Raw genomic sequence first — 25,339 nt, forward strand, 5'->3', positions numbered from 1 at the left:
ACCTGGCTTGACTGAAATCAAGCATTTGTTCATAGCAGACACTTTCTTAGACACGTTTCATTTTCATTTCATTTAAGAATTACTAATTTAAGTCCTTTAGAAGCCAGGGTAATAAGTGCCTTTCTTCTGAATTTTCCAGAGACTATTGTAGCTTACGGGGAAGTGCAAGCCTTAGGCAGCATATCTGCTGAAACACCCACATGCTGCTATTGGCTTTTGCGGCTTTCATCACTTTCGTTTTTCTCTGACGGCAAGCCCGCAGGCCTATGATGGGTATGTAGACCAGAGTTGTGGGAAGAGCTGAGGTGATGTGGGCCTTTGGGAAGCCTTGTAAATAACAGGTTGGTGAGAAAATCAGCTCCTCTAAGATCAGCCGAACTTTCTCTTGTGTATTCGCTAAGGTTAAAACACATAAACTCCCGCAGACCTTTAGCCTGCTGGTCCCATGCATGCCCCAGCCACTCCTTCAGGGCCACTTTCATGTGGAGCCTCATGGTGACTTCTGGTTGGCAGCCTTGGCACCTCCTACCCTGCTGCCCACGTGGCAGAGAAGCCCAAAGAGGCCCTAATGGTAAAGCCTGACTGGTTGGCCCTCGCTTTCCTCCTGCGAAGGGCAACTTCTCATTTTAAAGCCATGGGGGTCCTCAAGTGCCTGGGAACTTGGCTGACTGTCCTGGGGGGCCTTCTCAGAGTGACTCGTGGGGACAGCCTGCAGAGAGCCCAGAGATCTCGGTCGTGGCCCTGCCACTCCCCACGTTACAGTCATTTGCTCCCTGTGACTGAGGCAAAGGTCCCTTGGAACTTTGTCCTTTGGAGACCAGAATTTTCCCTTTCAAAAGAAACTTTATCATTCTTCTTTTTTTTAACCATGATTTTATCTGAATAAATTGAAGGTAGGTGATAGTGGCGAATATGGATCACATGGGGGGACCTGCCTTGAGGATGGCTGACACAGAGGACAGATGGTGTATATTGTATACTTTCTTAATTTGGATTCTAAATTTTCATTTAAAATACTTGTTCTGGATTTAGATTTCGTCAAACTTACATTTGCAAAAGACAGTTGACATACCCAAGTTATTCCAAGAATACTTAAAGGTTTACCAGTAACTGAGTTGAGGATCTATATTTAAATTAATTTCAAAAAGTCTAAAATTCAGTTCCTCAGTTGTGTTGGCCACAGTTCAGGGGCTGAAGATTCACCTGTGACCCAGGGCACAGTCCTCGGCAGCACTGACTTAAAACAACTCAAGGATGTTGGCTTAGGGGGTTTCTCCTAACAGAATGGTGTTCAGAGCAGACTGTCTTTAATCTCTTCTCAAAACTACATAACTTTCGGAGTTCCCGTCGTGGCGCAGTGGTTAACGAATCCGACTAGGAACCATGAGGTTGCGGGTTCGATCCCTGCCCTTGCTCAGTGGGTTAACGATCCGGCGTTGCCGTGAGCTGTGGTGTAGGTTGCAGACATGGCTCGGATCCCGCGTTGCTGTGGCTCTGGCGTAGGCTGGGGGCTACAGCTCCTATTCGACCCCTAGACTGGGAACCTCCATATGCTGCGGGAGCGGCCCAAAGAAATAGCAAAAAAAAAAAACCAAAAAAAAACCCCGAAAAACTACATAACTTTCCTGTAGTTAAACTACCCACTGTTCTCATCAGTATTTTAGACAAAATTAAAATTTTTCTTAATTATATTTTCTCATAAGATGCCGTATCTTCTAGTAAACTTTAAACCTCATTCAGATTTTATGCATAAATGCTTCCTGCTGAATTACTAAGAGGTTTATAATAGGAAGTCTAAAATGGACCAATCGGCCATGGACCACATATCCTTCTCTCCAGTGCAAACATCACCACAAAGTGTTAAACCAACCCCTCCAACCAGTGTTAAAAAGGAGAGTCCATTCAATTTTTTACAAAGTAGTGATGAAATATTCCTTGAATGTTTATTTAAATGGAACAATTCCTGAAAGTCACAAAGTGACAATATTATTATGCTGATGATTTAGCTCTATTTCATTAGGTATTAGACTGAATGTCAACAGCTATGCTATAAAAGTTCCTTTTTCACTTAAACCTTTGAAATTATAAAGTTGCAAGTGTGACCCTTGTAATGATAAAACACATTGATTAAAACAGATGCTCAAAGTTTTACCAAAGTGAGTAATTAATCCCGTGATCAAACTGCTGCAAAAGTGAATGAGATTAAAATGCTGGTGCTGATGAAGTGTGTGTAAAGTCGAGGCAGTGTCTGTCACCTCCTACACCTTGGACTTCAGGCGCCTGTCTTGGTCCCACAGCTCCAATCTTGCGACTGTGGAGAGGTGGACTTCATCGGGCCCGTCTGCTATGCGCAAAGTTCGAATGACGGCATACCTGGAAAAACACAGAGAGCAGGGGTAGCAGGACTCAGCAAAGGGGAACGGATGCTTTCACATCAGTCACTTGGACTTTAAGAAAAGGCTCTTAGTGTTTGAAATCTCGCCCAGGTAGAGATCAGGAAAACTGCACAGGGAGTCAAGGCAAGTGAGCCCAAAAGCGGGTGAAATGCCATTTTAAAGTCCTCCCCCTGGGAGTGGAATCTTGGTTTTTTTTTTTTTTTTTGTCTTTTTAGGGCCGCACCTGTGGCATATGGAGGTTCCCAGGCTAGGGGTCCAATTGGAGCTGTAGCCACCTGCCTATACCACAGCCACAGCAACACAGGATCCAAGCCACATCTACGACCTACACCACAGCTTATGGCAACACCGGATCCTTAACCCACTGAGTGGGGCCAGGGATCGAACCCACGACCTCATGGTTTCTAGTCAGATTCGTTAACGACTGAGCCACGATGGGAACTCCAGGAGTGTAATCTTAAAAGGCACAGCACAGTGGGCTTAATCTCAGTCTGGTTTGCTGTAGGTACTAGAAGTTGCTAGAACCAGGAGATGTCTTAGGTAGAATCTAAGACTATATAACATTTATATACTATAAATATGTATAGTACTAAATATATATATTTAGTTTTATCTTACTAAAAATTGATGGGGGAAAGTCATGGGCCACCAGACTCTTATCTTCAGTGTGTTAGAAAGAAGGTGGCCCTGTGCCCGGTGGGCATGGGCAGTGGACAGCATTCCTCCCTGACTCCCAGCAACCACAGCGAGGACAGGAGATGGTGGCTCCAGTGTGGCTGAGGCCTCCGTGTGTGGCGGTAGTGTCCCCAGTACACACCTAGGCCTGGCTCTGGGCCCCCTCTGGCCAGCGCTATTCCCAGGGAGAACCCCCATGAGTTATTTATAGCCAGGAACCCTCAGCGCATCCCCTCAGTGTAAAAATGAACATAATTGAGTGAAATGACAATTGTAATCAGAAAACTATTTATTGGAGTTCCTGTTGTGGCTCAGTGGTTAACAAACCTGACAGCATCCATGAGGATGTGGGTTCAATCCATGGCCTTGCTCATTGGGTTAAGGATCCAGCGTTGCTGTGAGCTGTGGTGTAGGTTGCAGACATGGGTTGGATCCCGAGTTTTCGTGGCTGTGGTGTAGGCTGAGAGCTGTAGCTCCGATTAGACCCCTAGCCTGGGAACCTCCATATGCTGCTGGCGCAGCCCTAAAAAGACAGAAGACATACCTTCTGCAGCTCCATACCGAAAAAACAAACAACCCCATCAAAAGATGGGCAGAAAATCTAAACAGACAATTCTCCAAAGAAGACATATGGATGGTCAAAAACACATGAAAAGATGTTCAACATCACTCATTAGTAGAGAAATGCAAATCAAAACCACGATGAAGTACCACCTTACACCAGCCAGAATGGCCATCATGAAAAAGTCTACAAATAGTAAGTACTGGAGATAGTGTGGAGAAAAGGGAACCCTCTCACAGTGTTGTTGGGAATGTAAATTGGTGCAATCACTGTGGAAACAGTATGGAGATTCCTCAGAAAACTAAAAATAGAATTACCATTTGATCCAGCAATCCCACTCCTGGGCATCTATCCAGAGAAAACCATGACTCAAAAAGATACATGTACTTCAATGTTCATTGCAGCACTATTCACAATAGCCAAGACATGGAAACAACCTAGATGTCCATCGACAGAGGGGTGGATAAAGAAGATGTGGTACATATACACAATGGAATATTACTCCGCCATTAAAAGGAAAGAAATAATGGCATTTGCAGCAACATGGATAGACCTAGGAATTATCATGCTAAATAAAGTCAGTCAGACAGTGAGACACCAACATCAAATGTCATCACTTAACATGTGGAATCTAAAAAAAGGACACAGTGAACTTCTCTGCAGAACAGACACTGACTCACAGACTTAGAAAAACTTATGGTTTCCAAATGAGACAGGTTGGGGGGGTAGGGGGATGGGCTAGGGGTTTGGGATGGAAATGCTATAAAATTTGGTTGCGATGATTGCTGTACAACTATAAATGTAATAAAATTCACTGAGTAATAAAAAAACCCAAAAAACAAAAAAAGACAAAAGACAAAAAAAAAAAAAAAAGAAAAGAAAACTATGTATTGGTATGGAGTTCTCCAGTAAGGTACCTACTATTACTTCAGTTAGCCTTCAGTTATGCTTTAAAGTAAGCTAGTTATCTTTATTTTCTTCATAAACAATTAATATCAAGACACCTATAGTTTTTAAATTCCAAGCCCATCAAATGTGATGGTGCTTAAATGACATCTACTCACATGTTAGCCAGAGGGTAGTCCTGGGAAAGGCCTGCACCTCCACACACTTGGATGGCTCTGTCAACAATTTTGCAGACTGTCCGGGGGGCAGCTACTTTAATCATTGCAATCTACACAAGCAAGATATAAAAAGAATGTTCCTCTCTCAGACAATATACAATGTGTCAGACTTTGATATAATCTGTATTTTCTTTGTGAAAAGAAACAAGGGAACTTTCCAGCATACACTCACCACTGAGACAGGATCTTTGATGAAAGCCAACAAAGATATGCTAATGCAGCTAACGGCCATATTTCAATCAATACAGACCTTGTGGAAAAAGATACCTCTTCCAGATCACACCTGATTAACTTATTTACAACGTTCCTTGTTTCTGAAAGGATTTCAGGCAGCTGATAGATGACATTCATCACCTTAGGGATGAAGAGTTAAAGAATTTTTGCTGATAGTTTTTCCTTTTTTTCTTTTTCTTTTTTTTCTTTTTAGGGCTGCACCTGCAGCACATGGAGGTTCCCAGGCTGGAGGTTGAATCGCAGCTGTAGCTGCCGGCCACAGCCACAGCCACAGCCACAGCCACAAGGGATCTGAGCTGCATCTTCGACCTACACCACAGCTCACGGCAACCACTGAGTGAGGCCAGGGATTGAACCTGCATCCTCATAGGTAATAGTTGGGTTTGTTACCACTGAGCCAATGATGGGAACTCCACTAATCAGTTTTTTCTTAGCAACTTCATTGCTTTTATAATTTAACGATCATATTGTTCTTCTATACAAGAAGGCAGGGGATAAGAGGTGCCTTCTTTGAAACACTTCTGTGTGGCAGCATGTGCTCTGCCCTCTCCATCAACTTGGTCAGTCTGCACTAGAGCCCTAGTTCGTAGGCAGGCAGATTAGATACTTTGCCCAAAGTCAAAAGCTTAAAAGAAAGTGACATACTGGGTACAATTCCAAGTCTGCATAAAGTCTCTCATTTCCCTACCTTCTGTTGCTTCATCTCAAGAAAGCTGAAGATATTCTACCTCTGAAAATAATTCCCTAAAGTAGCCCAGTGAAAAGAAAACTAGCCAGTGACATTCACCTATAATATTTAAACCAAGATCACATGGAAACTTCCAATACTGAGTGCCCGCAAAGCACCATGAAACCTGAAATGCCCAAGGAGTAGGAGAGACTGGAGAGCGCTTGGCCGATGGTGGTCCAAGGGGGCCTCACCTCCTTCTTAGCGCCATCGATGCCCCGAGTATCAATGCTGTGGGCAGCTTTCAAGATCAACAAGCGGATCTCCTCAATGGCAATTCGGCTTTCAGCAATCCAGTGAGCCACTACCTCCTGCAGGGAAGCAGAAGCAGGAGGAGATAAGCTGATGTCTGAGGTCCACACGTAACACATCCTCAACGCCAAGGACTATTCTCGAGCCTTACTCCATATATTTTTAAGTGGAAGCGTTAATTTGTTTGATATATACCAGCCAGCCACACACCTGTGGGATGCTGCAGGTGACACTAAATTCCAACAGATTTTAGAAAAAAACTATTTGCTCAGAACACAATCATTTATTTTGGATATCCTGATGTTTAAAGTCAAGATGGCTGAATTAAGCAACTCTCTCATTGCCAAGACACTCCTTACTGGCCCTTCTGAATGCTAATTGCAAAGTCTCCTTGAAACTTGGGTAAATGTAAAACCTGCTTATAGACAGTTCCCAACACAATTCCAGGGAGGGAATGGTCCAGCAGTCCTTTGTTGTCTTGTTACTATTATTTATTTAGTAAACAGCTTTTTCTTTGGTGAGGCGTTCTATGAATTTTAGCACATGTATAGATTAGTGTAACCACAATCAAGATACAGAACATGTCCCAAAAAAGCTCCCTCGTGTTGTCCCCTTTTGGGTGCTTCTGACCTCTAGGAATCGTGGAATGATTCTCATATAGTAGAGTGCTGCCTCTTCCAGAATGTCATATAAGAGGAATCATTTAGCATGTATTCTATAGAGGCTGGCCTCTTTTACTCTGCATGGTGCCTTTGAATTTCATCTGAAATGTTGTATGTATCAACTCGCCATTCCTTATCACTGAAAATATTCCATTGTAGGGATGAACCATGATTTGTTTATCCACTCATTTGCTGAAGGACATGTGGGTTGTTTCCAGTTTGGGGTGGTTATTATTAACAGGGCTCCTGTAAACATCTGCATATAACTTTCTGTGTGAACATACCTTCTTATTTTATTATTTATTTATTTTTTGTCTTTTTGCTATTTCTTGGGCCGCTCCCGCAGCATATGGAGGTTCCCAGGCTAGGGGTCGAATTGGAGCTGTAGCCACCGGCCTATGCCAGAGCCACAGCAACGCGACCTTCTTATTTTTTGAAGCAAATAACCAGGAGTGGAATTGTTAGATCAGGTGGTAAATAGTTATAAGAAGCTGTCAAACAGTTTTCCAGAGCGACTACCATTTTGCATTTCTGCGAGCAGTTTACAAGAATTCCAGTTGCTCTCTAAACCATCAGCACTTGGTATAGTCGGTATTTTAAAATTTTTGCCATTTTCAACAATGTGCAGATTTCTCATGGTGGTTGTAATTCACGTCTCCTTATTGGTCCATGATACTGGTCACCTTTTGATGTGCTTATTTGCCATCTATATATTTTGTTTGGTAACGTGTCTGTTCAAGTCATTTGCCCATTTTTAAATTGGGTTGTTTTCTTACTGTTGGGTTTAGAGAGTTCATTATTCAGTCCTTTGCTAGACAATTTGTAAATATTTTCTCCCAGTTTATAGCTTTTTTCATTCTCTTAACAGTGACTTTCACAGAGCAAAAGTGTTCAATTTTAATTAAGTTCAACTTTTCAGTTTTTTCTCTTACAGGCCATACTTTTGGTGCACGTCTAAGAATATTTTGCCTAATCCTAGGTCACAGAGATTTTTATCCTCGTGATATTTTCACCTATATAAAAAAATCAGTTGATTCATATTTTTTTTTTTTTGTCTTTTTTGTTGTTGTTATTGTTGCTATTTCTTGGGCCACTCCCGCGGCATATGGAGGTTCCCAGGCTAGGGGTCGAATCGGAGCTGTAGCCACCGGCCTACGCCAGAGCCACAGCAACGCGGAATCCGAGCCGCGTCTGCAACCTACACCACAGCTCAAGGCAACGCCGGATCGTTAACCCACTGAGCAAGGGCAGGGATCGAACCCGCAACCTCATGGTTCCTAGTCAGATTCGTTAACCACTGCGCCACGACGGGAACTCCTGATTCATATTTTAATAAGTGTATTTCTAAAGCCTCTGTTCTTTTCCAAAGGCCTATATATGTCCCCTTTTGCTGCTGCCACACTGTCTTGATCGTCTGAGCTTACAATAAGTCTTCAATTGGATACTGTGATTCTTTCAACTTTACTCTTCTTTTTCAAATTGTTTTATTATTTTAGTTCCTCTGCATTTCCATAAGTTGAATCAGCTTGCTTTTATCTACAAAAATGTCTTGCTGGGATTCTGACTGGAATTATATTAATCCTATAGATCAATTTGAGGACAGTTGACATCTTTACTATGTTAGTCTTCCAATCCATGAACATAGTATTTCTCTATTGATATGGGTTTCTTTGATCACTTTTAGCATGTAGATACTATATATGTTTTGTTAATTTGTGTCTACTGCCTTTCTTAGTAAAATAATACAACAGTAAATGGTATTTAAAACATTTCAGATTCTGATTGTTCATAGCTAAGTATACAGAAATAACATTAGTTTTATGTGTTGGTCTTGTATCCTGCGACTTTACTAAACTCAGTTATTAGTTCTAGGAGAGTTGTTTGGTTTGGTTTGGTAGATTCCCAAGGATTTTTACATAAGCATGTTGACTGCAAAGAGGGACAGTTTTATTTCTTTTTCCCTCTAATAGGCACTTAATTTCTTTTTCTTGTCTCACTGCACTGGCTAAGACTTCCTCTATGATGATAAAAACCAGTGGTGAGAGTAAACATTCTTGCTTTGTTGCTAATCCTGGGTGGGGAGGGGGGGAGAGCATTCAGTCTTTTCATTATTCAGTATGATGTTAGCTATAAAATGTTTGGATGCTCTGGATCAGGTTAAATTGCTTTCTATACCATATAGTGTGCTGTGAGTTTTATCACGAACAGGTGCTGAATTCTAAAAGTCCCTTTTTGCATCAATTGATATGACCAGATAGTTTTTCTTTTTTAGGCTGGTAATATGGCAGATTACAATGATTTATATTTTGTGTGTGTGTCTTTTTTAGAGCTGCACCCATGGCATATGGAAGTTCCCAGGCTAGGGGTCGAATCAGAGCTGTAGCTGCCAGTCTACGTATGCCACAGCCACAGCAATTCAGGATCCGAGCTGTGTCTGCGACCTACACCACAGCTCACAGCAACAGTGGATCCTTAACCCACTTAACCCAGGGATTGAACCCATGTCCTCATGGATACTAGTTGGGTGTTACAGCTGAGCCACGATGGGAACTCCTGATTAATTTTCTTAATGATTGATATTTAAATATGAACCAGCCCTGCATTCCTGGGATAAACTCCACTTGGTTCTTCTTTTTACAAAGATTTACTGGATTATATTTGCTGTATTTTTGCATTTATATTGGTCTGTAGTTTATTCTTGTCTGGGTTTGGATTAGGGTAATTCTGGTCTCATTAATGAGTTGGGGAGTGCTCCTCCTCTTTGTTTTTCTGGAAGAGATTTGTAGCACTGGTATTATCTTTTCCTTTAACTGTTCAGCAGAATTTACCAGTGATACCATCTGGGCCTAAAGATTTCTTTTTTCAGGATAATGTAAATGTGAATTTAACTTCTTTAATTGTTGTAGAACCATTCAGGTTATCTATTTCACATTCAGGAAGTTTTGATAGTTTGTGGCTTTTGAGGAATTGGTCCATTGTTAAATTTATGTGCTCTGTGTACATGCCTGAGTGTGTGTGTCCTAAGGCCCAGACCTGGAGTGGAGGGAACTCTAGCTCAGCTTCAGCACCAGTCCACAATTTCTAGTTCAGCTTTTCTCAGAGGTCTCCAACACTGTAGTTTACAGAATACATGTACAAATTAAGAAATTGGTACCTCCAAAGACTTCTGTTTCCAGGAAGGTGGAATAGATGTACTTTTCCCTATTCCTCTTGCAAAGTACAACTAAAAACTTGTGCATTAGCTATTAAAACAACAACAACAAAATAAAAACACAAGAAGACTCTGAAAGGTTGAGGGAAGAAGGCAGACTGGCTACAGACCAGAAGAACAACAAACATGGCAGTGATTTCCCTGGGTTTTCTCTTTGTCTCATTTATACCAGACTTGGAGTTGAAAAAGCCAGAAACCTGGAAATGACAATGAGGACAGAAAAAATCAAACAAAACTCAGCCTCAACAAAAGCCTTCTGTCTTTAGCTGAAGAATTGGGAAGGGGCAGCTGGAAAGACTGAAAACCTAGAGAATAACCACTCTACCTAAGCCCAGCACCACAGAAAAAAAGCATTGGCCCTGCTCCTACTCTGGCCGGCACAGACGTCCACCCTCGTGAGTGCTATGATGAGGTACCTGGACACCCCTGCCTGCGTGGATCAGACAGAGGGTGCCAGGTAAGGAGCTACACCAGGAACACATTCCCTCCCCTCTCTGTGGTCCGTGGGGACCACCCAGCGATGAGAATGCAGCCCTCCTCTCAGGTCTTAATGAAGGCTGAGTGGTAACCTGGACTTCTACCTCTGCCTGCCTGGCAGTAATGAGGTGGTGTAACCCTTTCCTCTAACAGAGGGGTGTTAGAGAAAGCCAGTTAAAATAGAAGGGTTAAATGAGATCCAGAATCTCATAACACAATAGGAAAATGTCTAGGTTTTAATAAAATTCATTGGTTATGCCAAAACCCAGGAAGTCTCAAAAGGATGACGATGCCAACACTGAGATGACAGGAATGTTATAATTTCTGATAAAGATTTTATTTTTTACTTGTTTATTTTTTTGGCCCTGCCTGTGGCTTGTGGGGGCTCCTGGGCCAGCCACCATAGCACTGACCTGAGCCACAGCAGTGACAGAGCAGTGATCCCTAATCCACTGAGCCATCAGGAACTCTGATTTCTGACAAAGATTTTAAAACAACTATGATAAAAATGCTTCACAGTTGAAGCAAATGAGAAAATAGAAAATCTCAACAAAGAAACTGAAGTCTTAGTAAAGAAACAGGAGAAATAAAGAAGAACCACCAAATAGATATTTTATAACTGAAAAATAAAATAATTTAAATAAAAAGCTTAGTGGATAGGCTCAACAGCAGAATGGAGGGGACAAATCAATGAACTGGAAGACAGGACAATAGAAATCGCCCAATTTGAACCACAGAGAGAAATATACTGAAAAACTTTTTTCAAAAGAGTAACATTAGGGACCTGTGAACATTCATGACAGAGTCTAGGAAGAAAAGAAAGAGGGCAAGACTCAAAAAATACCCAAAGAGGAGTTCCCACTGTGACTCAGTGGTAATGAACCCAACAAGTGTCCATGAGGATGTGGGTTTGGTCCCTGGCCTTGCTCAGTGGGTTAAAGTTCTGGCATTGCCGTCAGCTGTGGTGTGGGTCACAGACACGGCTTGGATCCCACGTGGTGGCCTTAAAAAAAAAAAGAAAAAAAAATAATGGCTGAGAACTTCTTAAAATTTGGCAAGAGATATAATCTATAGATTTAACAGGCTGAGTGAACCCAAAGCAAGATAAATCCAAGAAATCCATGCCAAGACACATCACAAACTTCTAAAAGACAGAATCTTGGATCATCCAGTGAAGAATGACACCTTACCTAGGGGGAAGTGTGTGTGTGTGTGTGTGTGTGTGTGTGTGTGTGTATGCCAGAAGGAAGTGGCAGGGTATTTTTCAAGTGCTGAAAGAAAAGAATTGTCAACACAAAACACTATACTTAGGATATCCTTGAGGAAAAGAAATCAAGACATTCTTAGATAAAGGAAAACAGAGAACTTGTCACTTATGGACCCTAAAAGAATGGCTAAAGAAAGTTTTCTAGAGAGAAAAGTTAAAAGAGGAACCTTGGAGAGTTCCTGTGTGGCTCTGTGGGTTAAGGCTCTGACATTGTCTCTGTGAGCATGTGGGTTCAATCCTTGGACTTGCTCAGTGGATTAAGGATCTACTGTTGCCACAAACTGCAGTGTAGGTTGCAGATGTGGCTTGGATCTGGTGTTGCCATGGCTGTGGTGTAGGCCTCAACTGCAGCTCTGATTGGACCCCTAGCCCGGAGAACTTCCATATGCTGCAGGTGTGGCCATTAAAAAAAAAAAAAAAAAAAAAGAAAAGAAAAAAAAAAAGAGAGGAAACTTGGAAAATCAGGAATGAAGAAAGAACATGGTAAGAAATAATATGATCACAGACAATTGATTTTTCTTTTCCTCTTGAATTTTCTAAACTATGTTTGATGTTTGAAGTAAAAATTATAACACTGTGTGTGATGTCATTCTAAATGTATGCAGAGGAAATATTTAAGACAGTTATATTATAAATGGGGAAGGTTAAAGGGATTAAAGGGAGGTAATGCTTCTGTACTTTATTCAAACTGGCCAAATGATGATACTAGTAGACTAATGAGATACACATATAAATATATGTATACATTTATATATATTCCATATTATATATAGTTATAACATAGTATCTAGAGCAACCACTAAAAGAACTATACATAGAGATAAACTCTGAAACACTACTGATAAATCAAAATGGAATTCTAAAAATGTCTAACCCACAGGAATGCAGGAAAAAGAAAACAAACAAAAAACGGAACAAATAGAAAACAAAACATAAAATGACAGACTTAAGCCCTAACCTTATTACCAAAGACAAAGAATTAAAAACATGACCCAACTAACTATATGCCATATAGAAGAAATTCACTTCAAATATAACGATATAGGAAGGTTGAAAACAAAAAAGATGGAAAAATATATCACACAAACATTAATCAAAGGAAAGCAAAAATAGCTATATTAATACCAGATAAAAGTAGACTTCAAAGCAGAGAAAATTACCAGAGACAGAGAAGGTCATTATATAATGATAAAAGGGTGGATCCTCAAGAAGTCACAGCAGACCTAAATGTGCATGAATCAAACAACCGAACTGCTTAGTATGTAAAACAAAAACAGACAGAACTAAAAAGAGCAGTAAACAAATCCACAGTACTAATTGAAGCCTTCAACACCCCTCTCTCAACTACTGATAGGACAATTGACAGAAAATCTGCACGAATACAGAGTAACTCAACAATTCCATCAACCAACAATAGATATTTATGGAACACACCATGAAACAACAGCAGAATATGAATTCTTTTCAAGTATCCACAAAACACTTATTATAATAAGATAAACCATATCCTAGTCCATAAAGCCAGTCTCAAAAAATTTTAAAGAACTGAAATAGTATAGTTTGTTCTGTGACCACAGTGGGATCAAAAATAGCAAGAAAACCTCTAAACACTTGGAAACTAAGCAACATGCTTTTAAGTGACCCAAATCCAGGGGTCAAAGAGAAATCTCAAGGGAAACTGAAAAATACACACTGAATGGAATTAATATGAAAACACAATACATAAAAATTTATGCAATACAGGTAAAGCAGTTCTGAGGGGAAAATTTGTAGCACTAATATATAAAGTAGAAAAGAGGAAAAGTCTGAAATCAATAATCCATGCTACTACCCCACCACAAACCTAGAAAAACAGTAAAATAAGTGTAAAGAAATCAAAAGGAAGGATATAATAAATATCAAGAAAACAGAAAACAAAATATAGAGAAAAATTAATGAAACAAGGGATCTTGTTAATGTTAAATCATAACATCAATTATTTTAAGATTTTATATATTAATAGTTAATATAAATTCTTTGAAAAGACCAATAAAACTGACAGACTTCTAACAAGATTGACAAAGGAAAAGGAAAGCACAAATAACTAATTTCAATAATGAAACATTATTTTCAGGGGGTATCACTGAAGACCCTGCAGACATCAATGAGATCATGGAAGAATATTATGAACAATTCTAAACATGTAAAATTGTCAACCCTTCCTCAAAAAACACAAAGTACCAAAACTCACTCAGTATAACTATTAAGGAAACTGAATTTTAAATTGAAATTACCCCCAGCCCAAATCTCCAGGCCCAAATGATTTCATTGGAGAACTCTACCAAATGTTTAAAGAAGAATTAACATAAACCTAGGCAACCTATTTGAGAAAGTAAGAGATGGGAACACTTCCCAAATTATTTTGTAAAGACAGAATCACCTTGATATTAAAACAAGATAAAGACAGTACAAAAAAAGAAAACTACTGAACAATATTCATGAGTACACATGCGAAAATCCTTAACAAAATATTAACAAATAGAATTCGGCAATATATAAAAAGAATTATGATAAAGTGGAGTTTTTTCCAAGGATGCAAAAATAGTTTAGTTCTGAAAATCCATCACTGTACTCTACTGTATTAGCAAGCTGAAGAAAAATCACATGGTTGCACAAATTCAGAACAGTCATTTGACAACACTGAATAATTATTCATGATTAAAAACTCTCAAAAACTTAGTTATAGAGGGGAACTCAACAAAGGCTATCTACCAAAAACCTACAGCTAACATTATACTTAATGTTCTCCTAAGAAACTGGATCACTACGTAGCTGGTGAGAATGATAAATGATAGAGCCATGTGGAAAATAGTTTGGTGGTTTCTTTTTCTTTTCGCCTTTTCTAGGGCTGCTCCTACAGCACATGGAGGTTCCCAGGCTAGGGATCCAATCGGAGCTGTAGCCGCTGGCCTACGCCAGAGCCACAGCAACACTGGATCCGAGCCGCGTCTGCGACCTACACCACAGCTCATGGTACTGCCGGATCATTAACTCACTAAGCAAGGCCAGGGATCGAACCCACAACCTTGTGGTTCCTGGTCGGATTTGTTAACCACTGCGCCATGACGGGAACTCCGGTTTCTTTTTCTTTTCTTTCTTTTTTATTTCAGCTGCACCCTTGGCATTTGGAAGTTCTGGGCCTAGGACTGAACCCGTGCCACAGCAGCAACCTGAGCTGCTGCAGTGACAATGCTGGATCCTTAACCTGCTGGCCACAAGAGAATTCCCTTTTTTTTGGTTGATGGTTTCTTAAAAACTAAATATAGCAACTACTATGTGACCCAGCAACCGCATTCTTCTTGGGCATTTATTTATCCCAGAGAAATAAAGACTTATGTTGATGCAAAAATTCAAATGTTTATAGCAGCTTTATTTGTAATAGCTCAAAACTGGAAAGAACCCAGATAGTCCTCAACAGGTGAATAGCTAAACTGTGCTAATCCATACCAGGGAATACTACTCAGCACTAAAAAGAAGCCAACTACTGATACATAGAACCTGGATGAATCTCTAAAGAATTATGCTGAGTGAAAAAACCCAACCCCCCTAAATTTACATACCATATAATTTCATTCTTAAAACCACAAAGTTATAAAAATGAAGAACAGATTAGTGGTTACCCAGGAGTTAAGGAGGAAGAAGTGTGACAGTGAAGTGGTTGCAGCTATAAAAGGACAACATGAGGGCTCTTGGTGGTGATGGAAGTGTTCTGTATGTTGACTGTATTGATGACAATATCCAGGCTCTGCTAGTGTATCACAGTTTGACAAGATGTTACCATTAGGGGAAACTGGGTCAAAGGTACAAGGGATCACTCTGTATCATTTCTTCTACCTGCATGTGAATATACAACAATCTCAAAATAAAACACTTAATTAAAACAGTTGGTACTTGCTTTTCATTTGGCTTCTCTGAGTTTTGGCCATTGGTCAGAATTTAGAAGGGAAGCTGGGAGGTGGGTAGAAGAATATGGTGACTAAACCTCACCATAAATTCCACTAGCAACCAAGCATTCAGAATTCTGTGAAACACAGGAGATATGACAAATGCTTCTATTTTGCGGCGGGGGGGGGGGGTCCTAATTTTAAATATAGAACTGGTGTTTAAGTAGAGAATAGTTTTTTAAGATCATTCACCAGCAGACAATTACAGTGCTCTGAGTTGAACCACATTAACTGTCTACACCCTTTTGTATGCTTGGTTATGTTTGCTGTAGTACATTTCATCAACAGTGGATATTTGAGCAGTTTCCCTTGTGATATTCAATATGGCAGCCAATAACCACATGAAATGTGACGTATGCCTGAAATGGAATATACTTAAGTGTGAAATATACAGCCAATTTAGAAAAATCAGTTTTTTTGTTTGCTTGTTTTCTTTTTAGGGCTGCGCCTGTGGCATGAGGAAGTTCCCAGGCTAGAACTGAACTGGAGCTGCAGCTGCCAGCCTATACCGCAGCCACTGCAACATGGGATCTGAGCCAAATCTGTGACCTACACCACAGCTTGCAGCAATGCTGGATCCTAACAGTGAGGCCAGAGACCAAACCCACATCCTCACAGACACTATGACAAGTTCTTAACCCACAGAGCCACAATGGGAACTCCAGAAGAATCAGTTTTTTAAAAACAATGTAAAATATATTATTAATATTTTTATATATTGATATCATGTTGAAATGATGATTTTAGATATACCGGGTTAAATAAAATAAATTGTTAAAATCAACTTCATCTATTTCTATTTACTTTTTTAAAATGTAGCTACTAGAAAATTTTAAATTACATTTGTGGATCACAATATATTTCTATTGGATAGCACTGCCCTAGAGGTTGAAACAAGGCTCTGAATTAACAATGTCAAAAAGGCCAAGAGTCAGTGTCTTTTTGATGGCTGTCAAACTGGGTGATTATAACTTCCTAAACAGAACATCACATGCATTTACTTCTTAGATTCACAATAAAGGAAAGTGTTAGATGGGTCTCTTCAGACCCAAGATTTGCTGAAAAGCATTAAGTGGGTTCTCTAAGGAGTTGCCAGATTTATTTACTAGGACAGAACTTTGCTAAAGAACTTTTTGTGTTAGTGCCTGGAATAAATTAGAAGGCAGCTGGAAAGGGTCTCCAAATTCAGGGAAATGTAACATTACTTTCGCAAATTGAAAAAGGAAAAAAAAAAAAAAAAAAAAGCTGGCCCAGATTTTTGTTTATGACATGTTCACACATCTCTTTTGCTTCTGCCAGATCTTTTCCTGTGTGCCAAATGCAAGAGATTTTCCAGTGAAGGAAGGCATATTTAAAATTTTTTTTTTTAATTTTTGGAAGGCATGTTTTTGAAAATCCCAGGCTTATTCTGCTTGACACATTAACTTTAAAAAGCCGGAGCAAAATTTCCCTAATAGCACAGTATTAAAACATTTCTCTTGAAAGCAGCACTTGAGCAGAGCACTTTTGTGTGTTCGAGACACCTGTAGGTTTACCTTTCCGTGTCCTCCCTTCACCTCACTTCCAGGCAATTTTGAAAAGAGAAAAGTGTAAGAAGTGACAGCTGATCCACGAGCCAGCCTTCAGCTCCTACTCCAGCAGCACTGTGGACTTGTATCCATGGCCTCAGAGATTCACATCTTCCTACCTCCTCCCACAGTGCCCATCTAAGAGCTGAACCCTTGCCCTCACTGTTTACTGAGGAGGTTCCCCACAAATTATTCCTAGGCATGTGCTTTATAAAGCAGGTTATATTTTCCTATAAAACAATGTTACAGCTAAATCATAGATATGCTAAATAATATTTCACAAAAAGCAAACATGGCCTATAAGAATTCAAGGTAAAAAAATATACTGCAAAATTTTATAAAATTGTCACAAATGTACTGTATACAAGGAGAATAACATACTAAAATATACAGGTCTAGCAAACACAAACACAATTCTATCACTACAAGTTTGACCTAACACTACATGTTAGCAATCATAAGTATTAAACATTTAATAATGATTTTCTTTTTTTCCTTTCTTTTTTTTTTTTGCCTTTTAGGGCCTAACCCATGGCATACGGAAGTTCCCAGGCTAGGGGTCAAATTGGAGCTACAGCTGCCAGCCTATGCCACAGCCGCAGCAACGCAGGATCCGAGCGGTGTCTGTGACCTAAACCACAGCTCAGAGCAACTCTGGATCCCCGACCCATTAAGCAAGGCCAGGGATCGAACCTGCATCCTTGTGGATACTAGTTGGATTCATTTCCACTGCATCACAACTGGAACTCCCAATAATGATTTTTCTTGCCTTCTTAAGGGCTTTGGGTGGGAGGATGATTTGGATATCTCACTTCTCTTTAAAATTCTTCCATTGCTGGGATTTCCTGTTGTGGCACAGCAGAAATGAATCTGACTAGTATCCATGAGATTGGAGTTCAATCCCTGGCCTCACTCAGTGGGTTAAGGATCCAGGGTTGCTGTGAGCTGTGGTGTAGGTCACAGACATGGCTCAGATCTGGTATTGCTGTGGCCGTTGTGTACACTGGGAACTGTAGCTCTGATTTGACCCCTGGGAACTTCCATAAGCTGAAGGTTTCACCCTAAAAAACAAAAGCAAAAAAAAAAAAAAAAAAAAAAAAAGTCTTCCATTTCCTCTTAAACCTCCTTTCAACATTTCCTATAAGCAAGGAAGTCTGAAATGATAGCTTCTTTCCCTCTTGATAAATATTCTCTAATTTGGACTGTAGCGCCCAGATGTAAGAATGTAACTATATTGTTTATTGTCCTTTGTAAACACGACTCAGCCGGTCATAATTTAGAGGTGAGGATTCAAAAAATCAGGAACATCCACCAAATGTTGGTTCTATTTCTACTTGCATTTCTCCAGAGACAAGAAGCTCACTTCTTTCTGAAGCAATCTATTCCATTTTTAGATCTTTCTTTTTCAGGCTGTTTTCCTGTATCTCTCCACCTATCTGTCTTAATTCTTTCCAGAAAGCCAAAGGATAAGCCTTCCAAGAGGTTCTCTGGAGAACAAGAGTGAGGGAGCTGAAGGAATTGTCCATGCTCTGTGTGCTGAAGCACTTTAGGAGTTATTTAATCTTTCACAAAGATAACTATCTCCCATTAGACTATATTTAAATACAGACATAAATATATTTTGTGGAAAAGAATCACCTTGTTTATGCAAAGGAAATCTCTTTCTGACCAAGTAATGCTGTTTGGGTTCAAGGTTAGTGTTGTGCATGGGGCGACAATAAATTCAAATAAATAATTGTCCTTACATGTGAGTACAGCTTCTTCTTAAAGGCTACCCTCTTTTTCGCCCGTTCACACATGATCTGCAAAGCGCGTTCAGCCAAACCTACTGTTCTCATGCAGTGGTGGATTCTGCCAGGTCCAAGGCGGCCTTGGGCAATTTCAAATCCCCTACCTTCACCTGTGAGAAAAAAGGGAAAACACGAGCATGGCCTATTTAATTGTTATTTACACAAATGCTGAGAAAATGATGAGCTGCCCTCAATAAAAATGGCGTTCTGGTAGAAAAAAAGTCAGTTCTGTAATAAGGTTCATTATAGATTTATGGAACTTTTGACTTATATGTATTTTTAAACTACCATCATGAAAAGCTTGGATCACATTTAGGAACTGTCTCTTGAGTACCTATTCTGCATAAGTTAGTTAGTGCTGCAGAGGTTACAGAGGATAAGTCATAGTCCCTATAGGAGGAGTTTAGAACCCAGAAGAGGGTCAAGGATGCTCAGGATAGGGATATGGAGAGAGACCAGGAAGGCACATTAGGGAGAGGCTGTCTTTTTGCCACTGGAACCCTAGGGCCTGGTAGGGTCAGGGAATTTTTGAGGTGGAATCGGAGATGTTCTCTGAAGGTTAGGGAGGATTCCAACAAGAAAGAGGATGGAGTCACTCCAGGCATGCAGTGTTCAAAGTTATTTACGCTTTTAATGTATATTTAAGACCAGGATTCAGAAAATACTGAGGTTTTATTAAAATCAGCAGGGGCCTGAAAACTGTTTTAGGAAGAAGTGTGTTGCTCTGAATTGTATAATTTTTCTTTCTTTCTTTTTCTTTTCTTTTTTTTTTTTTTTTGGCATTTTAGGGCCACACCTGTGGCATATGGACGCTCCAGGCTAGGGCTGAATTGGAGCTATAGCCACAGGTCTATGCTACAGCCACACCAGATTCGAGCCACGTCTGCAAACTACACTACAGCTCACAGCAACACCAGATCCATAACCCACAGGGTTAGGCCAGGGATGGAACCTGTGTCCTCATGGATGCTAGTCAGATTCGTTTCCACTGAGCCAAGATGGGAACTCCTTTAGCTGTGTTTTCAATTGATGTGAAACAGAAAACCACATCAAACACTTAAATAAAACTATTATTCCATGTAGGAAAATCCACCAAAGGAAAAAAAACCTTCCAATATAAATAGAGTAAGAGGGGAAATTATCTAAATTACAGTAGACATTGTATCTTTTCCAGATTTAGACCTGAAAATATTTAAAAACACAATATTAAAGGATCATTTTTCCAAACTTATCTCACCTAGTATTAAGTTGGTGGCAGGAACTCGCACTTGATTAAAATGGATCTCAAAATGTCCTCCATGTAAATTATCTATAAGATAGAGAATAACATTTTAAAGAGCAAAATGAGTTAACTAAAATGTAGTAGATAACAGATAATCTGCTTAAATATAATTATAATTCTTTGAGTAAATATAATTACTCAAAGATAGTGGGATTTAAAGGCCTCAAATGTCAGACGTTCCTGGGTAGCCCTGAGCCCTGGACCCCTAGCCCTGCATAGCCCAGAAAACTCATCATTTCATCCAGAGGTTTTTGAACTCATTTTTGAAGTTATAGAGCCATGAAAAAAGATGGCTCCATAGCTCTGATCAGACTATTTTATTATTATTTTATTATTACTTCTTCCTTGAAATTTTTTACATGGGCTTCCAAAGAAAATATGCTTGGGGTAAAAAAGGTACCAATGGTTCAAATATTGAAAGTGAGTAATGTAATTCAAATTTATTTTATCTTTGTAGAAATCAATGCCCGAAGATGTAAAGAATCTGCCTGAAGGGACAGAGCAGGCTCAGTATTAGAGACAAAGCTGAGGCTAGACCTTAAGCATGTTTGCTCCCAGTCTAGGCTTGTTCACTGTGTTTGCCTCCTGAAAATGGTGGCAAAGGACTCGGCCAGGCAACTCATTCACATTTTGTCTTTACATCATCTCTCCTCTCCGCCAAGTTCTAGAGATAATTTCATGCTAACTCCACACCCTTTTCCTGGCGGAACACACATTAATAATCAACTTTGTCCACACTGTTTCTTTTGGCCTTGGCCTAGGGAGTTGGAGAGGTACTAGTAAATTATCATACTGAAATTTCAAACATAGGCTCTACAATGGAGAGTTTTTGTAGCCAACCGTCATTAGAAACTGGTTTGGTAGTTTTGCAAGCTGCTGCTTTGTAACCCAACAACTTTCCATGCACAACTTGCTCAAGTGACCTAGTTCATCCTCATCTTGCCAACGCACTTAACCTGTGGGTGCATGCTCCAGCTGCAACTTACAGAAAGCTCAATGTCAAATGTTCCATTAAATTGCACTTGAACATTTTCATTAGCCATATTCAACAATAAGGGGAAAGCCAGGATGACAACAAAACTTGAAGTTGAGTAAACTTTTTCATAGCGTTTATGACTTGCTGACAGCTATATAATATCTTATTTACATGTTTTATTTTTCCCTGTCTCCTTCCCTCATCATGTAATAGGCTTCACAAGGGCAGAGTCTGGGTCTGTTGTGTTCACTGACTGTATTCTAAGCACCATTCAACAAATACTTGCTGAGTAAACAACCTGAGCAGCAAGGAAACAATGAACATGAATGAGCCTGAGCAAAAGAATCCTTGCTTTGTAGAAATTCTGCCCAAGGACAGAAGGAAGGAAAAGTTTTGCATTCAAATCAGTGGTGGTGGGGGGAAGATACAAATGAACTTATTTACAAGACAGGAACAGACTCACAGGCTTCAAAAACAAACTTATGGTTACCAAAAGGGAAACGTGCGGTGAGAGATAAACTAGGAATTTGTGAATAAAAGATATACACTATGATATATATAATCAACAAGGACCTACTGTATAGCACAGGAAACTCTATTCAATATTCCATAATAATCTACGTGGGAAAAGACTCTGAAAAAGAATGTGTATATGTATATGTATAACTGAACATTTTGCTGTACCCCAGAAACTAAGACAACATTGTAAAGCAACTATACTCCAATTAAAAAACAAAACAAAAAAACAACCCACTGCTCTTGTAGGTTCATAGATTAAGAAAACTAAACTTGAAAACAAAAATGAATGCTTTTGTGGGTTATCTAGATTTAATTTTCCATGTCTATTCCTTTAATCCATTCTCCTGGATGACAAAATGAAGACTGGAAGACAGAGTTGCTGTTCCTTGAATGCCAGTCTGCCCTTTCCCCAAAGCAGACAAAATGTGGTAGAATGCTGCACCACCACTTTATTTTATTTTATTTTTTTTGTCTTTTTTTTTTTCCTTGCCATTTCTTGGGCCGCTCCCATGGCACATGGAGGTTCCCAAGCTAGGGGTCAAATTGGAGCTGTAGCTGCCGGCCTACACCACAGCCACAGCAACGCGGGATCCGAGCCGAGTCTGCAACCTACACCACAGCTCATGGCAACGCTGGATCCTTAACCCACTGAGCAAGGCCAGGGATCGAACCCGCAACCTCATGGTTTCTAGTCGGATTTATTAACCACTGAGCCATGATAGGAACTCCCTGCACCACCACTTTAAAAAGAGAATGCCACTGACATTTATCTTACAGGTCAAAGGATTTCTAAGAACCCATCTCATGTATTAAAATGGTATCTATTCCCTTCAGTGTTACTGCATAGTCTTTCTGCTTGCTAATATATTGTCTTACACTTACCCAGGTAGCCAAAAACTGACAATGGTCTTATTAGTTCTACCCCAGGTGTGTCAATAGGAACAAGAATCATGCTGTGTTGTCTGTGTCTGGTCAAAAGAAAAACAGATGTTAGGAAAAGTTTGCTAACTGGTAAAATAAAACAGATGTTAGGTGGAGTCTCAACTGTCATTTTTTGGTTGTTATCCTATAATCATGTAAGCAATGATGTCTAGAATGGGAACTGTGTAAAAGACATAGATCAAGTACGTTCAGATACAGGCTGTGACCTGGAACAATAACAATGATTTGAAAATATGTGAAAGTTACTTAATGGAGGCATCTCATTGTTCATCAGTGTAATTTGGAACTGATATTCAATATAGTAAACATTTCAAAACTATTGCCTTGGATCCAAAAATCTTATCACTTAGTTACTTAGAGTGTTTTGAAAAATTTTATATATCGTATAATCTGATCCAAATAGCTTTGAGGACTCAGCAATACTTTTTAATACAGGAAATTCCACAGTGAAGAATGTATAGCAACACTCCCTGAAAATGCTTTCTAAATAGATCTTTTAGCAAAATAACTGAAATACAAATAGGTGACATTTTAAGCAAGTTCAGTGGATAGAAACACTGACTCATTCCTCCATAGATCTCTCAATCACTGTTGTTTTATTACCTGGTTTCAGAGTTACTGTTAGTTCTTCCCATAACAATTGCAATTTTGCACTTTGGATTCCCAGCTCCTAAAACCAGAGAGAAAATGAGAAAAATACATTCTAAAAGTAATTTTTACTCTGACATTACACCCTAAAAGTTCTAATCTTTCCAAGTTTATCTCTGGCAAAACAAAAACAAACAAACAAACAAAAAAACAGAAAGAAAAACCTTGATCCATTAAAAAAAAAAAAAAAAAAAAAAAAAAAAAAGCTTGTGTATAGAACTGTATATCACCCAAGAAAAATGACTGGCCAAGGCCAAGGGTGAACTTTCTCAGTGAGAGTCACTGCACAAAAATAGCCAGAAGTCAAAGAAGCCGTGAAACAGCTGCGGCCCTTAAGACAGAGTGATAGCTCTCCCATTCGTATTATCTCAGATCATCAGCATGCTAGAAAGGTTGTGAACTTGTTCTAGCATATTTCCTCCTGTTTAGATCTATTTTCTGACATATGGACAAAATGCACTAAAACTCATATTTACTCCCCAATCAATGGCTGAGAAAGACCTAATTTCCCCAGTCATGGAGCTGGGTGAGGGTGAGTCTGTTTAAGGACCATAGTACCTAACCCAGATTACTTTTGAAGATGGCTTAATTGGAGCTGTCCACATATATCAGGCTCTGATTCTACCTTCGATAAGCCTAGGTTCTCTCATTTATTGATTTATGAAGGTTACAATTTGAAACTATAAAGTTATTACCATTTTAATGTAAAGTTTTATTTAATTAAAGTTTAAGTTCTCCAAAGCGGTCTCCCTGCAAAGTTTCAATTTCACCAGTCTATGAATCTAGTCCCTCAGGGAAACTAGTATTTAATTGGTTTCCTAATTACAAGGTCACAAATAACTGGGTCATATTAAGTTAAGTCTTCAATCATTAGATTATTTTTTTAAAACTTATAAAAAGTGGTTCCAGGAGTTTTGAAATCACAGGAAGATTAAATGAGGAATGTCAGGAATTATGTCAAATAGTAGACTAACACCATAAAATCCCCAGATTTAAAAGGATAAACTCCATGGGACATACTAAAGGGTTTGGCAAGATGGCGGAAGAGTAAGAGGACATGCTCACCCTCTCCCACAAACACATCAAAAAAACACATCTACATGTAAAACGATTCACACAGAACATCAACGGAATGCTTGCAGAAGAACTTAAACCTCCAAAAAGGGCAAGAAACTCTTGACAAAACTGGGTAGAACACAAGAAAAAAAGAGAGAGAGAAAAGGAATGAGGATGGGACTAGCATTCCCGTGAAGGAGCTGTGAAAGAGAAAGGGAACCCACACCCTGGGAAGCCACCTAACCAACGGAAAGATCAGCTGAGTTGGAGGGAACTCCAATAAGCCGAGAAAAGCGCAGCAGCAGGTCTGAGAACCAAAAAGCAGAGTGAGAGACGCACAGACCATCTGAACCACTGGCATGGACACCACAGACTGAGACGCTTGGTGGGGGCTGGGGACTGAGACCTAGGCTCCAGAGGTCAGTCCCTGGGAATGGGCTGGGGTTGGTGGTGTAGAGACAGTCTAAAGGACTAGGGAGCGGTGAGCTGCTGGCAGGGGGAGCAGTACGCTAAGGGCTGGGGAGTGGGAAGCCACGGCAGAGGGAACCCAGGAGAAGGTCCAGACTGAAAGGAGAGACAAGGCGCCATTGTTGGCAAGGGGAGAGGAGGAGGGGCAGGCTACCATAGAAAACTCCTTGGGCCCCAGTGTGCATGCTTGCCCACTGGATCGCAGAGAACTGAGCATTCCTTCCCGGGTCCTGCGCCCTGCCCGCACAGATCAGGCCCCGCCGGCACCATCGCATGCTCCCAGCGCCTGTGCCCCGTCCTCATGGAACCAGCCTGCCAGCTCACCCTGGACTGTGCCAACTACAGTTTGGCTTCCCCAAATTCACAGAAAAACACATGCACGATGAAGAAGCTCAGAAACCATTCCCAGTTAAAGTGACAGGAGAATTCACCTAAAGCAATCAACAATGAAACAGATCTCTGCAGTCTGACAGACTTTGAGTTCAAAAGGGAGCTAGTGAAAATACTGAAGGAATTAAGA

At 40.0% G+C, this 25,339-nt stretch overlaps 1 protein-coding gene across 1 annotated transcript in view; it reads right to left on the reverse strand.

Moving 5' to 3' along the window:
* The window catches only part of ACAD11 (acyl-CoA dehydrogenase family member 11), a 97,989-nt gene continuing 74,556 nt past the window's right edge, over positions 1,907-25,339 (reverse strand). The window contains 7 exon segments of the mRNA XM_001924765.5: positions 1,907-2,373; positions 4,698-4,807; positions 5,913-6,029; positions 18,884-19,038; positions 20,166-20,237; positions 22,588-22,673; positions 23,251-23,317. Coding sequence (XP_001924800.3) covers positions 2,259-2,373; positions 4,698-4,807; positions 5,913-6,029; positions 18,884-19,038; positions 20,166-20,237; positions 22,588-22,673; positions 23,251-23,317 — 722 coding nt within the window. The 3' untranslated portion in view covers positions 1,907-2,258.

Source organism: Sus scrofa, chromosome 13 (assembly GCF_000003025.6).
Source record: "Sus scrofa isolate TJ Tabasco breed Duroc chromosome 13, Sscrofa11.1, whole genome shotgun sequence".
In the NCBI taxonomy this organism is placed as follows: domain Eukaryota; kingdom Metazoa; phylum Chordata; class Mammalia; order Artiodactyla; family Suidae; genus Sus; species Sus scrofa.